The sequence below is a fragment of the Amborella trichopoda genome, chromosome 4 (assembly GCF_054954075.1).
Source record: "Amborella trichopoda isolate Santa Cruz 75 chromosome 4, AtrichopodaSantaCruz75HAP2 v2.0, whole genome shotgun sequence".
Classification (NCBI taxonomy): domain Eukaryota; kingdom Viridiplantae; phylum Streptophyta; class Magnoliopsida; order Amborellales; family Amborellaceae; genus Amborella; species Amborella trichopoda.
In genome coordinates this window covers 24,531,935-24,550,287 of record NC_142339.1, presented here as the reverse complement: position 1 = coordinate 24,550,287, position 18,353 = coordinate 24,531,935, and the positions used below count along the sequence as shown (strand labels likewise).

At 38.6% G+C, this 18,353-nt stretch overlaps 1 protein-coding gene across 6 annotated transcripts in view; it reads right to left on the bottom strand.

The window, feature by feature from the left end:
• LOC18425309 (Phosphoglycerate mutase family protein) overlaps positions 1 to 18,353 on the bottom strand; it is a 78,127-nt gene that overhangs the window by 41,969 nt on the left and 17,805 nt on the right. For 3 of the 6 annotated variants that reach the window (XM_011631009.3, XM_006829873.4, XM_088863897.1), the window contains exons 5-6: positions 15,640 to 15,771; positions 2,839 to 2,914 (exon numbers count right to left, since the gene is read on the bottom strand). In XM_011631009.3, the coding sequence (XP_011629311.1) occupies positions 2,839 to 2,914; positions 15,640 to 15,771 (208 nt within the window). The remainder of the gene's footprint in view (positions 1 to 2,838; positions 2,915 to 15,639; positions 15,772 to 18,353) is intronic. The other 3 variants (XM_020661972.2, XM_020661973.2, XM_088863898.1) reach the window with 1 other exon arrangement.

Below are 18,353 nucleotides of genomic sequence, written 5' to 3'. Positions count from 1 at the left end.
ATCTCCCTTTTTATTTCTTATTTGTTTAGTTATTTTTGTACTCATAAAATTTGTGTACTGATTATTGATAGGTAGATTAATAGTTATTCATGATATTTTACTCATAATAGTCGGTCATAGTTTAAAATTAATCTTGGCGTCTTTTTGGTATCAGAGCCAATAGATTTTACAGTGGTGAACTGTAGCTGAAAATACTATTCTAAAGGCTAAAAGCTTAATACAATTTATCATTCAAGATAAGTCCGAGAATTGAAACTAAAAGTCTTCGTGACCCGTACTGCCGAAAAAGGCCAAGAAGAGCCGCTGAAAAGGCACAAGGACTGTTTCCGACTGACTCAAGTATTCAACGGTTATCTTGAAATGGCAAATTTTATTAGGAGTTTATCCAATAGAACATCCTCGTCATCTAACAGTACATTACGAGTAAAAAATAAAGAAGAGATAATTATAGATAATATTGAAAAGCAAATACAAAATTGGAATATACCAAAAGTTCCTATAACTGATATCTATAAAAGAGGAACATTTGAGTTCAAGTCTAGTTATGTTATTAAAACTGTAGAACAAAGTATATCTATTACAAACGAACAGGAAAGTTTCCAACTTTTATCTGAACGAATGATTCAGAACCATAAATCTAAAGAATATAAATATTTACATATAGGATATACAAATAGCAATAAAACCTTTAACCTGACTAGGTTTAAGTAATTCTATATTATTATGCCTGAGAGATAGCCGCCATAATAAATTTTCAGAAGCCCTTCTAGGAATAATTGAATCTAGTCTTTGTATATATATATATGGGCAGTGATTGCATGCAACAGTTGTATCATAGTATAATGCAACGACACTTCTAAAACACCATGTTTGTGGTATTTGTATGACCCAATATTTTGTGCACACACTCTCTGCATCTCAATAATCAATCCCAAAAAAAAAAAAAAGATTCAATTTGAACCTTTGATATGGTCAAAATGAGTCCCTCCTAAAAACGAATATAGACCATTCAATTGGTGAATTTCAAGATCTTAGCCTTTATAATCTCAAAATCATCTTTTTCTTTTTTAACATTGCTCATCTAATGATAATAAATCCATCCAAAAAAATTGAAAATGAAACAATCCTTCAATGACCTAGATCTAAACACCTCACCAAAATGAACGGCCCATGTTAATTGAGCTAAAATAATATTTTCTAGGTTGTGTTTTCAAATTTTTCTTTTTTGTGATTGTTTATTAGAATGAAAAGAGTGTATATTTCAAAATTTGGAAAAACAAATGGCCATAACATGATTTTTGAAGGTTGTTGCGTCATATTACTATACAACCGTTGCATGAAATCATTGACCGATATATATATATATATATATATATATATATATATATATATATATATATATGATACCACAAAACGCTTATAAGCGAAAACAAAACGCTTATCAGCGAAAATGAACAGTGATTTCACCTACCCTCATCACCGTACAAACTTCATCATACAATCATAGTTGTCCGGTGGTGTTTCAATTTTCATTTTTTTTCTACAAATCGGAATAATCTGAAATTTAGAGCGTGTGTTCATCAAAAATAGGCGAATCCACAAAAAATATCAAAAACATATTTTACGTGAAAAAAAGACTAAATTACCCCCGAAAAGTTTCAGGGGTATTTTTGTCAAAAAAAATTTTCAAATTAGTTTTTTTATATTTTTATTAAGTGCGCCTCATTATGATGTACATATGCTCCAAATTTCAGATCATTCCGATTTGTAGAAAAAACATGAAAAATGAAACACTACCGGACAATTGTGACCGTGCGATGAACTTAGGACGGTGATGAGGGTAGGCAAAATCACTGTTCATTTTCGCCTATACGCGTTAGGAAGACTTTTCCTATATATATTTATGGGTTTGTCTAGAGTTAACAACCCCTCAAAATACAAAGGTTAAAGTTCGAAGGGGTTGTGATAGGTGTATTTATCAAAAAGGTCATTACTTTTTGTTGAAAAAATTATTTTAATAGGTAACTTAACCATTAAGTAATGAAAAATTTGAAATTTTTACAAAAGTACAATGGAATTTTGGAAGTTAATGTCTTGAAATTTTATTTGTAGAATGCCCTTGTCTTTTAGTAAAAATTTCAACTTTACCCTTTATGAAGATGACAAAAATACCTTTTGTCTTGTAGTAATATTTACAAAATTGCCCTTACTTAATAATGAAGATATCACAAAAAGTAACCTTTAAAAAAATAAACTATAAAATTAGTAAATCCACCCTTCACAACTATCTCTGTCTTTAACCTTTGTAATTTGAAGGGTTGTGAAGTTTAGATTATACCTATATATATATATATATATATATCATATGATGACATCAATTGTTTTTATTCTTTAGCACTTATTGTAAGTTTTGAGCACAAGAATCCTATTTATACATCCATCAAATCAGTGCCTTTTTCCAACTATTTGGGGTTGGCTATACAAATCTTAGTTCACCATTATGCTCTATCAAGGGTCATATCCTCAGTGAAGCCAATAACATAGAGATTAAGGATTCATGGAAAGTTTTGGCAAAGTTTTGCGTTGGCTGCCTATCTAACACAAGTTACACAACCACCTCCTTTACCCAGGCTTGGGACGGGTTAAGGTATAGTTTAAAGTCCTCACCCTTCTTAGATCATGTATATATATACATCCATTGGACAAAAATCAATATTGTAACTAAAAATAATTAAAAACTAGCAAGCGCTATTTAGCAATAACAGAATATTTCATTTTGAATGTGAAATGAAGGTAGAAATGCCAAAGTTAATCTCCATTGCATAGTGCTTTTGATACCTTTATGCTCGTTGGAAAGTCTTTCTAAACAAGATGTACATCGTTTGAACAGTTGATCAAGACTTTCGCCACCGCCCTAATCTCACACAATAGAAACTAATGTGAGGGAACAATAATTCTGCAAACAACTGTATATTTCAACAACAAGTCAATACATGAATAGCCAATTTAAGTATCCAGCAAATAAAACACTAGGTACATGTTGACCACATAAAATGAATAAATATCTGAGTGTCATAAATCAGGTTGCCCAAAATAGTAAAACAATAAAGCAAATATATGACATGATTAAGTGTTGGGTTTTGCGGCCTTTAAAAGCCTAGAAAGCTTGTAAAAAATGATATCTTATAATAGAATATGTACTTCAGTGGGAGTGTGTGTGTCGACTGACTAAGGGTTGAGCGGTTTATGGCCCTAGTCGTGTCCAAAACCCTTGGCCTTGGGTATGTGGCACTACCGATAAGGGTTTGCAGTGGGTCATCCCTTATTGAGGTCGGAGAGATGTCTAGGGATTATGTTTGTAAACCAAGAGAACTGTGTGGTCTCATGTGTTGAATTGTAGGCCTGTGAAAGCAAAGGCCAAAGCCTCAACAAACTTCTGCACGACATGTACACATAATAACCACATTACTAGGAAGCAGCCTTATAAAAGGACACGTGTACATGTGGATAGAGAGAGTCCCCTTTGCACTGTGGTGACAAATGCTAAACTTGCTCTTAAAAAGGAGAACTAAACTACACATTCTAGGATCATGGTCCCACTGTTAATCGTTCAACTTTGACAAGTCAATCATGAGCCTCTATTTAGAGATTGTGGGTCATGGGTCTTTTTTAATACTGTTAACATTGTATTGACGGTAAGAAAATTACATAGTTCCCCGAGGGGCAAAATCACCGAGAGGGGTGACCAAAAAACTTGGAAACCTAACAAATGATTACCAAATTTAGTACAACTGTGGCAACCAAGTGTGAAAAAAGGAAAAGGGTATAATGATGCTAGGAAAACAGGTAAAAGCTATTGCAAGGTGGCTCCTTGTTTAGCAAGGGTGTCCGCCACGTGCTGGCCTCCCCTCTAGATATGCATCCAAGGGACCTGCATATGCCTGCAAAGATTGTGAATGTTGTCAAAGATTTGCCAAAGTGTCTGGGAAGCCCAGCTGATGACATTCTTGGAATCACCTTCTAAGGAAAGGAGGTGGCCTCAAGATTGGTCGAAAAGCCTGAGGCCAGGTAAAAGGGCTCTTGCTTCGGCCTCTGTGGAGTCCGAGACACCGATGGAGGGGGAGTATGATAAGAATGTGATCCCCTCCTGGTCTTTAAAAAGTCCTCCAACTCCGGCAGGCCCCGGATTGCCCAAAGAGGATCCATCGATATTCCAACCCTCGTCAGATGGTCTCCATAAAGCAGAGCAAGGGATCTCAGTAGGCCAGTGATGGAGGATAGAATCCCAATTGAGAATGAAGTCCGATGTGGTGAAATGACTGAACCTTCTATGGTTAGTAGCTCAAAAGATAACCATAGCCCTAATGGATTCAAGAATTTTGGAAATAGGGGCATAAGTCCCTTGAAAAATGCGGTTGTTGCGCTCTTTCAAGATGGCCGAGAGCTAGAAGAGTTGTGTGACCCCACCCGAAGAGTTGCGGGTTATCTTGCCAGACGTTGGCTGCCAATGGGCAGTATAAGAATAGGTGAGCATTGGTCTCTTCATGGGAGAGACACATAACACATCAATTAGAATTTGGACACCTCTAATCTAAAGTTTGTCTACCGTTAGGATTCTACCCCACAACACAATCCAAGAGAATACATGGATTCTCAGTGGTTAGAATGGGTTACAGGCTTTGGGGACCACGGGATGGGACAACACATTCCCAAAGGGGGGAGAGGAAAGTTTAGAAAAGAGGGAGGCCACCGAGGAGAAACCGGAGGGACAAGGTTCCCAGATGATCTGGTGAGCACCAAGAGAGGGAAAGTGGCAAGAGGAGGGAAGGGTGGAGAGGTCAAGGAAGACCAAGAATTCATTTTTCCGCAAGGATCTGCAAAGATCCGGGTTCCTCGTATTGTCTAGCCAGCTGAAACAGGAGAGGGAAGCGAGAAGCAAGGGTTATGGAACCCGGCCACCAATGAAGCCAAAAACCTACCCCGACACCACACAAAGGGTGGAACCGAATGGAGTCCTTGAACATATGGAGGGAGTGGGAGTTGGACATCCAAAAGCCTGAAAAAGATTTGCATAGATGAGCTGGGCATGAACCACTATGAGGGGGATAGGCAGTACTTGTGAGATAAAATATCGTGCCAAAGATGGCCGTCCCAAGTTGCTAGCCTCCACCACCATTTGCACAAGAGGGCAAGATTGTTCTTGCGAAGATTTTGAATGCCTAGTCCCTCGACTGCTTTGGGTTGGCAGGCCGACGTCCAAGCTATTAGGTGGTATTTTTTAGAGGTATCGTCACCTGAGCAAATTGCCCATGAGTTTCTCTAGGCGGGAGGCAACCGAGGAAGGCAGGTGAAATAGTGACATTTGGAATATGGGAATCCCAGAGAGAGCCATGTTGATGAGGGTTAGTCTACCTGCGGGGGAGAGAAATCTTCCTTTCCAGGTAGCCAGCTTCCTTTTGAATTTGTCAATGAGATGACCCCACTGAGCTTTGTTGGGTTTCCCATGACAGAGGAGTAAACCAAGGTAAGTGGAGGGCAGATGGTCTACATCCCCAACTATCTGCCAGTTGTTGGAGGGTTATGGGATCCATGCCAATCCCAATCATTTTGGACTTTTCTAGGTTGACCTTGAAACCTGTGGCAAAGTTGCAACAGATACGGAATAGAAGAACGTTTGTTATCTGAACTTCAGACAGAAAGTAATGTGTCGTCCGCATATTGGAGGTGTGAGACAGTGGGGCCCTGGGTCCCCAAAGTAAAACCCTTTACGAGGCCCGCTTAGTATAATCTGAAAATGGCTCTACTGAAAACCTCTGTTGCAATGGCAAAGAGGAAGGGGAACAGGGGGTTGCCTCGGGATGATGAAAGAAACCTTTGGGTCTTCCATTAATCAAGATATAGAAAAATGGGCCTTGGATGCAGCCCTTTATCCATTTTCTCCAGCGGGTTCCAAATCTCATTCTTACTTTGGTTTCCTAAAGCACGTCCCAGTTGACATGATCGTAAGGTTTTTCCCAGTCAACCTTTACGGACTTCGAGGCTTTCCTTGAATGGATACACTCATGGGCTACAAGTGCTCCATCCAAGATTTCGCGATCTTTGATAAATGTTCCCAAAATCGAACCGGAACGGTTAACTAGACATGGGCCAAGAAGCGGTTTAACCGGCCTAACTGATAAAACGGCCAATTCAACGGCTCTAACCGGTCAAGTCCAAGGCGGTCAAAAAGGTGTTGAAAAAAAAAAATATACAAAAAAAATCTACTAAAATATGAACAACATATAAATCATGATTAAAACAAAACACATTCAAATGAAGTTGAAAATTAATTAAAAAAAAGGATTTTAACGAATCGATTTGTGCCTAGGGGTATTTTTAAAGTTTTTTTAAAAAAGATGGGAAAATATAAAAGTGAGTATTAATGATCAAACCAAATTTTAATCTTTACCATAATGTAAAGAATATTAATAAATGCATTTCAAAGAAAATTCATTATTTTTGAGAATTTATATACATTATTTTTAATTTTTTTTTAAATACCGGTTGATCACCAAAATCGGCCAAAACCGGAACCGGCCAGTGCCGATTCCAATCTAACCGGGCGGCTAGCGGTTAGATCGCTCGGTTTTGCGAACACTATTTTTGACAAACGCACTTTGATTAGGTGAGATGACGAAGGTGAGAATGGTCTTGAGTCTAAAGGCAAGAACCTTGACTAGTATTTTGTATGAGCTGTTTATGAGACTAATAGGTCTGAAATCTTTACGTTCAACAACTCCTCCTATTTTGGGAATGAGGGCTATAAAAGTCGCTTTCATACCCTTATGGATGATATCACGCTCGTGGAATTCAGAGGAAAAAGCAAAGATGTCTAGGTGCATAATGTCCCAAAAGTGAGAGAATGGCTACAAGGAATCCCTCAAGGCCAGAGGCACGGTCCTGACCAAGAGAGGAATGTCTAGAAGGATTTCAGTCTCATCAAAGGTCTGTCGAGATTCTCAACTTGGTCAGGGGAAAGAGTGATGAAGAGAGGTCGCCCATGACAGGCCAAGGTCTCAAAGGGGTCGTGAACAGATTCTGGAAATGATCAATGATAGTGCTTTCACTAGACAAAGGGTTGTCAATAAGGGTAACCTAATGAGAAATAGAGGAGATAGAGTTGTCCCTTCTCCGACAATTGGCTATCCTATGGAAAAAACTAGTGTTGAGGTCTCCATGGGTAAACCATTTAACCTGGGACCTTTGAGCTCAGAATGTATCCTCCTTCCTGAGTAGAACTTGATAATCATTTTTGAGCTCGAAGCGACGGCTGGATTCAATGAAGGATAGAGGGTGAGAGTCCTCAATAAGGTCCAGGGCCAAAATGGAGTTGAGAAAGGCGGTTTTTTGGTTAGAGACGTTCCGAGGGAGTTGTTCGCTCCAGGTTTTAAGAGAGCTTGAGAAGAGACAGCTTTTTATGGAATTTGAAACTTGCCCATCCGAGAGCCGAGGAAAAATAGGATCTCCAGCAGTGCGGCAAGTTATCAAGGAGGCTAGCTTCTTCGACCCAAGAGAGTTTGAATCGGAAGGGTTTGGGCCCTAGGGATGTAATTGGATCGAGTAAGATGGGTTTGTGGTCCAAGGTAGTTTTGGGCAGGGCCAGAGAAAAGGTACCAAGGAAAGCGGCATCCCAGTTGTTGGAGCAGAGGAAGCAGTCCAACTTGGAAAGGAGGGGGGAGAAGTGATTAGACTAGGTGAACCTAGTACCAAGGATAGGGATGTCCACCAACTCGTTGCGACTCATGAAGTCGGCGAAATCTAGATTGGCCGAGGTGACCCAGGCAGAAGAATTTCGCTTGTGAGACCATCTTTTTACATTGAAGTTGCCTCCAATGCACTAGCACGACGGAGAGCATGAAGCTCCATCGTCGAGCTCTTGCCAAAGCACATGTCTAGCTAGGTCGAAGTTAGATCTATAAACCGCTGAGAATTTGAGGAGTAGGCCATCTGATACTCTGGTAACTGAGAGCATAACGGAGTAAATGCCACACTATGAGTTGCTCAAGGCGAAGTGGAGGGATCCCAGAAGACCCAAATCCCACTTGATGCCCTTATAGCCTCAAGGGCCAACCATTGGCAAGGTCTACGGTCTTAAATCTTGTGGACTTGCAAGAGAGTGGGTGAAGGTAGCTTGGTTTCAGTGGGAGACAAAAAAGAAGGGGAGTGTTTGGAACAATTATCGTCCGCAGCTTGCGATTTCTGAGATGAGCCGAGGCCCCTGATATTCCAGATGAGAATCTTCATAGTAAGGGAAGAGAGTGGGATCTCCTAGAATAGTGTCTAGAAGAGGACAAGAACTAGGCCGATTGGGGGAGGGGGGATTAGAATGCGAGCGGGCAGACCCCCAATCGTAATTAATGCCACATGCAAGGTTTGCTATTTCATGGGGAATGAATCTTCGAACTTACTTTAAACCTAGTTTGTGCATCGGATTTGAAGAAGGCTTTGATGTCTTCTTTTGAGCCATTGAACATGAACCCGATCACTCGCATCACCTGGTCATGGTCTCCTTGGACCCGATCCATGGCATCGACAAAAGTAGAGTCGACAGAGGGGGCAAAAGGGAAGGAGGTGAGGCTTGGAGAAGAGGGAGAGAGCGGAGCTCAGATATTAAGTGAACTCTGAGGGGCGGGGGCAGAAAGATCTTAGAAAGGTGGATAGGGGTCGAAAGGTGAAGGAGTGAAAACAGTACTGATCATGGTTTCTAAGGTCAGTAAAATGCCCTTAATATCGTTAATATTGACCCATTGGTACCAGTCCACTCCTAGTATATTTTAGTTTAGTATTATAAATGTTTCTTTGATTTTTAAAAATTTTTCAAAATTTTAAAATATTATTTCTGCCATAAATTACATTAAAAGGATAATTTCTGAAATTTTCAGAACTTGATTAGCACATTTGGGGACCAAGGATCCAACCCCACAAGAGGGTGCCACCCATGTGGGCCCACATTCCCCTGTATGTGGCATTCAAAGGCCTTGAGAGCATGTAAAAACTTATGATTGCAGTAATATTTATACACAAGTGGATTAGCCAGGAAGTGGCCAATCTCTTGTGTGTGGTCGGTGGCTGGTGAGGTCAAAAATCAAAATCCTCAACATCTCCGCCACATAGCATATACATATAATAGTCACATCTATGGGAAGCCACCTGTTAGGGTAATACGTGTACATATGCTAGAAAAAGGCCCTATGTACCATTGTGATAATGTACACATGTCAATGTGAGACATGACTTGTCCTTAAAGGGGAAGCTGTAAACTATATATTCAACCTACACTCACTCTATTTATTGGCTAACTTTGATAGGCTAAGAATGAGTCTCTGTGATTAATTGTGGGTTCTATTGGGTTGGTTTGAAAAGATAGATTATGGACCATAGGAACTAGCATAGGTGGAGTGCCTTAGGCCGCATTTGATGACTGCAAAAACGAGGAAAACTATGAATTTCCCCCACTTTTCACTGTTTATACAGCTTTCACCCCTTTGTTTGAGTGAAATCATGCTTTAAAATTTCCCCATCTTTCCCCGTCATCAAGAAAGACACGGAAAGCCACAGATCGCTCTAAAGGGTGGTATGCGGCTTTCCAGGAAGTCAAGGAATGTTTCCTTTTCACTTCTTTGCCCTAAATATAAAAAATATAAACTCACTCAACCGTCTCTCGTGCAACAGCAAGCATAGCTCTCTCTCTCTCTCTCTCTCTCTCTCTCTCTCTCTCACCAACAACAAGAAGCATATCTCTCTCTACCCAAGAGAGCCTTACATCTCTCGCGGCACCAACAACAAGCATGTCTCTATCTACCCAAGAGAGCCTTACACCAGCATTTGTTTGTATCACCGACAACAAGTACTCTCTCACTCTACCCAAGGGAGCTCCCTTTTTGCACTGAAACCCTAGCTATCTCTATCTCTTATTCATCCTCTCTCTCTATCCAATCTTGGTCTCTCCCGACAAAACCCTAAGCATTTATCTTTCTCTCTACCCCAAAGAAATCTCTCCATTTTCTTATGAAGCCACCAAAGCCTTTCTCTCTCTTCAATAGCAGGCAGGAATAAGCCTCTGAAATTTTGGGGTTTCTTTTGTTCATTGATTAATAGATTTGAACGATTGGTTATCCAATGTGGAAATGGATAATTTGGAAATGATCTACAATTTTTTCCTCTGCAGGATATGCCTATGCAGGGTCCTAAGCTGGTGGGCTGCTTTGATATGGGACCATGTATGGGGTTTCTTTACCAATAAAGAAAGAGAAGGATAACAATAAAAATAAAAATAAAAAAGCGAAGGATTAGGGTTTTTTCTGAACTGAGTGTTGGTGAATGAGAAGGCCTTTTTAAGTGCTAGTGAATGAAAGTGTAATGCTTTAGAAAATATATGGAAAAGATATCTACTTTGAATTGATTGATATTTTAGTGGGCTAGAACAATTTGGTCTTACCTTAATTGGTCCAAGTCTTTGGGCATTTGTCTTGTATCCAGGTTAAGCTTTTCTTTGTTTTTGTGATTTTTAATTTTCCTCTTTATTGGTCTACATACAAATAATGACATAAGAATGTCATCCAACTATCCATCAACAAATTGATTTGCTGATTGACCTAGGATTTTTAAGTCTATGTGTGCCAAATTGGCTAAGAAATGGGCTCTTTTGTTTTCTAATAAATTAGAATGAATGAGAAATGGTTCAAAATGGAATTCAATGATCAAAAGAGCTAGGTCAGGTAGTCCTCATTTTGGATGAGACAGTATGAATTTAGGAATGCTATCTCATGACTAGGAGAAAATCAGAAAAAGAAACTCTTATATCTGACATTATCAACTTATGGTAACTTTTGCAGTATGGTTTATACAAAAGAAGACCTATCCATAGAAAACCACCAATGAGAGAGTGTGTTATAATTTTGTAAGAAACTGTGATGTGAAGCAACTATATTTTAAGAAAGGCCATGGATGAGTTAGAGCCAAATATCTCATTCAAAAAGGTAAAACTGCGTAATGGATGGTTAAAACACAGTTTCCATAGGTGGGAAATTGACTAAAATTTTTCAAATAGGCTATTAAAGGTGGGAAACTCACTGCACCAATTGTCCAGTCAGATTATCAAACAAAAGAAAGTGGTTCCCCCAATTTTTCATATCTTCCCAAATTTCCAGGATTCTCAGGATTTCTAAGAGAAAGTAGGAAAAAGTAATAAAATAGGGCCTTAGTACTTTTGCATATTGATGACTAGATGGATCCAATGCCTTTCTAATCATGTTTGTTTATATTTTAGAAAATTTGTAAATTACACCAATGAATTTTTAAAGTGCATTATATTTTTTGCATCATGAATTTTTAATCCAAAATAAATGTATTTTTTAGCATCAAAACATTCAAACACGTTAAAACTACTAATGAGATGGGTTAGACTATTCTAGACTTTGCTATTGCCTACGACCTAACAATAGCAAACACTTACTTTAAAAAGCGAGATGAACATCTAATAATCTATAAAAGTGGATCACATAATAACCAAATAGACTTATCCTAGTTAAGAAGGTAAATTGACCATCATGTAGAGACTGAATGGTTATCCCAAGAAAGAGTTTGACTACCCAACATAAGCTCATGGTTATGGACATCTACGGAAGAGATGGGTTGAAAGTAATAGGTGTCCAAGAACTAGGTGGTGGAATTTAAAAAATGAGAAAATAGACTTATTTAAAAATAAATTAGTTGACGAAGGAAAATGGAACTCTAAACATGATGTCAATGTAATTTGGAATGAGATGGCTGACCGTATCAAGAAAGTGGCAACATAAGTTTTAGGCATAATCTAGAGCAAAAAGAAATCCCGACAAGGAAACTTGGAGGTTGAGTGATGAGGTCCAGAAGGCCATTAACGAAAAACGATCATGTTATAAAACTTGGCAGTGTAATAGAAACAAAACTTAGAAGAAAATAAAAATGCTAAGAAAAACGCTAAACAAATAGTAAGTAAAGCGAAAATTAAAGCATATTATAATCTATAACATAAACTGGAAACAAGATAAGGTGAAAAAGATGTCTTCAAATTAGCAAAAATAAAAGAGAAAAAGTGTAGGGATCTAAACCATATTAAATGCATTAAGAATGAAGATCAAAGGGTCTTAGTGAAGGATGACGAGGTCAACGAAAGGTGGAAAGTTTATTTTAAAAAAATTATAAAATGACGAGCATAGTGGGAACATAGCGATAATAATAACTGTTGGTATAAATGAAGGCGGAGGTCATAGATACATTTGTAGGATTAGGATGTAAGAAGTGAAAGAAGCTTTGAAAAGAATGAAGATAGGAAAGGCTTTAGGACCAGATGATATCCCGATAGAGGTTTGGAAGTGCATGGAAGAGATTGGCATTGACTAGCTGACGAAGCTATTCAACAAGGTGTTGATAACAAAGAAAATGTCAGACAAATGGAGAAAAAGTATTGTTGTACCTATTTACAAGAATAAATAAGACATACAGAATTGTGCGAACTATCGAGGGATCAAGCTTATGAGCCATTCTATGAAGCTCTGGGAGAGAGTGATTGAGCATCGAATAAGGCATGAAACGAGTGTATCTGAAAACCATTTTCGTTTTATGCCAAGAAGGTCAACAAACGAGGCTATTTTCCGACTTAGGTAACTGATTGAGAAGTTTAGGGCGAACGAAAAAAAACTTCCACATAGTCTTTATTGACCTACAGAAAACTTATGATAGAGTACCTTGAGATTTGATTTGGAAGGTGCTGGAAAAGAAAGGAGTCTCCAAACACTACATCAACCTGATGAGAGATATATACGATGGAGAGCTAACTAACGTACAAAAAATTGATGGAGAGACGAGTGTGTTTTCAATGACAATAGGTCTACATCAAGAGTCAGCATTGAGCCTGTACCTTTTTGTCTTAGTTACAAACTACTTAACTAGGCACCAGTAAGATGAGATACTGTGGAGCATGTTGTTCGCAGATGACAGTTTTGATCAACGGGACCTAAAACGGAGTCAACACAAAGTTAGAACTTTGGAGGGATGCTTAGAATCCAAATGTTTTAAAATTAGTCAGACTAAGACAGAGTATATGGACTGCAAGTTAAATAGTAATAGGAGTAGAGACGAGGAAGTCTAAAAAAGACCACACTTTCGATACCTTGGGTCGATTATCCAAGAAAATGGAGAGATTGAAAAAGATGTCGCACATAGAATTTGAGCTGGGTGGGGGAAGTGGAGATGTGCAACTAGAATTTTATATGATCGCCGCATACCAATGAAGTTGAAGGGTAAGTTATATAAGACAGTTGTGAGACCAACTTTACTTTATAGGGCAAAATATTGGGCAGACAAAAAACAATATACCCATAAAATGAGTGTAGCGGTATGAGGATGTTGAGATGAAAGAGTGGCAAGACGAGAAGGGATAGAATTTGAAATGAATCTATTCAAGAAAGCTTAGGTATTGCACCACTAGGCGATAAGATAAGAGAGAGTAGACTTAGGTGGGCCGGCCATGTGTAACATCGACCCAGTACAACACCTATTAAGAGGTACGAGTTAGTTCAAATGGAAGGATTGAAAAGGGCAAGGGTAGACCCAAAAGGACGTGGTTGGAAGTAGTCCAAAAAGATATAGAGAATTATGGCCTCACTGAGGGTATGGGCCTTAAATAGAGAAGAATGGCCGACCAAGATTCGTGTAGCCGACCCTAATTAATTTGGAAAAGACTATGATGATAATGATTATTATTAAAACTACTAATAACGATTTAAAATTTTGTTTTGGGCTAACAAAAATATCTATGACCCACGTGGGGCCTAGTGGTCAAGGGCCCACACTTGGGAGCGCCCATTAGGGGTGGACAAGGGGCCCACTAGGGCTCCAGGCCCACACGCCCCTCTCTTTCCTAATTTCTTTTGACTAGATTAATTTAATAATTATTTTGGAGAAAGTTTGAGAAAGTTAGGAAAGCTTGGATAAGTGTTCTAGAAGATTTGAAAGCTTCTAGATGATTTGTGATAAGGATGAAACAAAAAACATTTTGGATAAGTATCTTAGAGAATAGGTCAAGGAAACTAAGGGATAAGAGTTCTAGATCCTTCCTACATCATGATGTAAGATTTAGGCAACAGAGGGCTATGACTAAAAGCCTCTTTTCACCCCACATATTACAAGGGATCAACAATCTGGATTGAATCTCAAATAAGATGGCATAACCCTAGGCATGACATGACTATAAATAGGGGTTCCTACCCCATGATTTGTGCAAATCAGAGAAGCCTCTCTCTCTCTCTCTCTCTCTCTCTCTCTCTCTAGCCCTCTGGGCGGCATGGTCCACCTAAGAAAGCCTAAGATGGAGCGCCGCACCTAAGCCTAGCCTAGACAACACATAAGCCTTTCTACTTTGATATAGAGTGACTTTCTTGGTTATGCTCTCTACTACCCCATCCAGAATTTTAAGGTTGCCATCAAGCTTTCCCATCTAAAGGAGATTCAACAGCGATTTAGATCAGTGCGTTGTCGAGCTAGGTGATCTAGAGTGGGGTATATAAAAGTCCTTAGAGGTGATCCGAGGCAACTTCTTCCAATAAAAAACGCTTCTCATTGTTCTTAATTCACTTTGTTATAGTAATTTTTTAAATTTTTATGAATGAAAGATGTTTGTTAAGTGGCAACAAATGAGGTCCTTAAATTATAGTAGCCTTATTTTATTGTTATTGCAACTATAAGTGGCTTATGCAAGTAGACTTGCCAGTATAGTTGCTAACAATTTTTAAAAACATATACCATGCGTGATCTAAATTGCCACCTTTCAGAAAGGAGTCCATATTTCTTTTTAAACTATAGTTTATTAGGACTATTTTTTATGGATCACAGAAATTCATTAATGAGAGGCACATATCAAGTGGCAACAATTGAAAACACATACAGATGCATATAGAGAAACTAGATCAAGGAAGAAAAGTGGGTTGAAATAGGTGGAAGTGCATAAAAATGATTGAAAGAAAGGAATAGGAGGAAAGCAAATGGGCTAAAAGACAAGAAAGAAGGGTGGTGGGATCCTCAAATTAGGCATTTAAGGTGCAATCTCTTCATAACCAGTTACTCTTCCACTCCAAGTAAAATGGGTGAAGCTTGAAGTCATTGGGATTTGCAGAAAAAGGAGTGCCAACGCAAATAAGGTTAGCATGGGAAAATTAGGGAGCCACAAGAAATTCACATTTACCAAAAATGGATCTTCTGTAGTTCTGTGTGGGGAAGGAAGACCGAAATGCAAATCACATATATGAGAACGATATAGGACTTTCTCCATAAAACACCCATTGCCTAACCCATACATCAACATTTACTCATTATCTTCAAAAACAAGAAGCCCAGTTCTGCTTTGGATATAAAGCTCCTCATGAGATATTTCCACTAAATATTATTACTCCGCACTCCCACACATACTCTAATAACCTAATGTTCAACTAGCTTAAAAGTTTAGTCAATGTCAATTAAGTGCAAAATTCTTTTCCTATGCATTTGATGCACAATCTAATGCAAGAAGTTAAAAGAGATTCTGTAGAAAGGGCAGCCTCATATTAGTGCTGACAGTGAACTCACAGGTATTTCTTGGTCAGTTTTAGAAGACACCAATGCCTGATAAGCCTTGGGGTTAATTTTTGCAGCTTCACGCCATACCACGCCTTGAAGATCTCCAAGATGCCGTTCCCTAAACATTGGGTCCAAAATTACCTAAGAAAGAAATTCTTATAGATTAGCCCATGCAAATGTGCGCAAAAGCAAGCCCAAGGCTTGGAAAAACACAAAATACATATGAAGATCTAATTATTTATCATATAGAGATTTAACAAAATACACATAAGAATGAATTATTTAACATTTTACTCATATCTTTTGATTTAATTTCAAAAGCCACTTCAAAATACAGATGATCATAAGGAATAGTTGAAAATGGGCAATATGATAATATAAAATAGTTGAAGAGTAAGACATATTTTGATAAATTTCGCATCCAATATACGATTTCATTGAGTAATTATAACCAAGCCGCAGATTCTTAAACAGTTTCTCTCCTGCTAAAACTATTCAAGGTATTGTAAGAATGATATACCAGCATGTAAAACACCGTGTACCATTTAATTGCCAATATCAAAACTGCCACTTGATGGGTTTAAGCTAAGGCTTGGCAGTTAGAACACTAGGGACCACAAACCAACATCCAAAACCAAGGTTTCTGACAGGAGTGATGTAGGAAAATAGAGAAGAGGGGAAAAAACAATTCAATAACACATCAAAACAGGCCAGATTTGAGTGGACCTGGCTTTTCTTGCACAAAGAAGAAAACCCAAAAACCTAGATAGGGTATGGTTTTACTTTCATGCCCTGTTTTTATTGCTTACACCCCAAAAATGTCAACAACCCTAACACCCCAAGCCCTTCTATTACATTACTAAAAAAAAACAAAATTACACCCACTTAATTTAAATTATTATAAAATAACCCCATAAGTCCCTTCACTTGAATTGAAACATAAAAGATCCCTCAATTGCCTCTAACTTTAATTAGAACAGTGCAAAACACTAAGAGACTGTAAAAATAGCAACAAAACTAAAAAATAAACTCCTCCAAAAAATCAGCCTTCCCTTCCTAGATCTCCTTGTGACCTTGGGATGTGAATCATCATAAATGGGGTCGTCAAAGGATGGATTGATTAAGTCCAAAGGCCAATGAGAACTATTTTGATCGGTCAAAGGACTGTCTGATGCATCATATCTGCTGGTTGGGAAGAACTCAAACACGAGTTCAGCTCTTTATCTTTGCTACATCGGGTCCTTGGTACTCAAAAAGATCAACAACATTGTAATACATTAGAGGTCTCAATCTCAACTAGAAGGTCAATCTTATGGGCATTATTTTCATATTCCTCAACACCCGAAATGGTCCGATCTTCCTGTTATTCAGCTTGTTGTGTTTGCCCACAGGAAGCTTATCTTTGTGTAGATTAACCATCACCAAAATAGCCTATGTTTATCTACAGCTTTCTTGTACTTGATAGTGGCAATCTCCAAATTAGCTCTAACTCGGTTGTGGACATCCTTCATGTGCATGATCATACTGTCAGCATCTAAGTGTTCTCCTCCATTAGCTTGTAAAGGAGTCTAGTACATCATATGCCCAACACGACCTCGAATGGGCTCTTACTGGTTGACCTATGTGGGAACTATTGTAAGCAAACTCAGCTTATGGCAAAGCCATGTCCCACTGTCTCTTCCCATCATCTACTATACTCCAAAGTAGGTTACCAAGGATTCGCTTAACCACCTCAGTTTGACCATCAATCTGTGGATGATAAGCACCACTGAACTGTAGCTTGGTACCAATCTTGTGCCATAAAGTTCTCCAAAAGTAGCTAAGAAACTTGGTATCCCTATCCGATGTAATCGTTTTGGGAATCCCATGAAGTTTCATCACCTCACAGAAATATAAGTTCGCCACATGAGTTACATCTAGAGTTTTCTCACCAGCAATGAAGTGGGACATCTTTAATAACATGTCAACCATAACAAATATAATGTTGTTGTGCATTGGGAATGGGAAGTGTGCAGTATCTAAACCTGTGTTTTGACATTGCAATTTGCCACACTCTACACCCCTCCACATGTCTCAACACATCTCGCCTAAGTTTGGCCAATAATACTTAAGACTCCAACAATTGATGGTTTTCGCCCAAAATCAGCCCAAACAGCCAGCGAATGTTGCTATGATGGTGTTGAATCCTCTAATGAACCGTTGATAAAAAGTGGCCGGCCCATGGAAACTGCACACATCATGGACTATTGTAGGGGTGAGCCATTCTCTTAATGCTGCCACCTTCCCCTCGTCAAATTAGATTCCCTTAGTGGAAACCATGAAACCCAAGAAAATCAAATTCTAGTCATGAATTCACACTTCTTCAAATTTGTATACAGCTTCTCCCCTCGTAACAGCTCCAACACAAGCCTTAGATGGTCCAGATGTTGCCCTTCACTAGTGTTGTTTGATGATATGAGGATATCATCAAAGAATACCACCACAAACTTTCCTACACCTGGTTAAAGACTTGACTCATGAGCCTCATAAAGGTGCTAGGTGCATTTGATAACCCGAATGGCATAAACAGTCACTCATACAATCCCCCTCGTGTCTTAAATGCTGTCCTCCATTCATCACCCAGCCTAATTCTGATTTGATAGTAACCACTTCTCAAGTCTATTTTAAAGAAAAAGAAAAAATTATACCTCCTACCAATTGTCCAACATATCATCTAAGCGTGG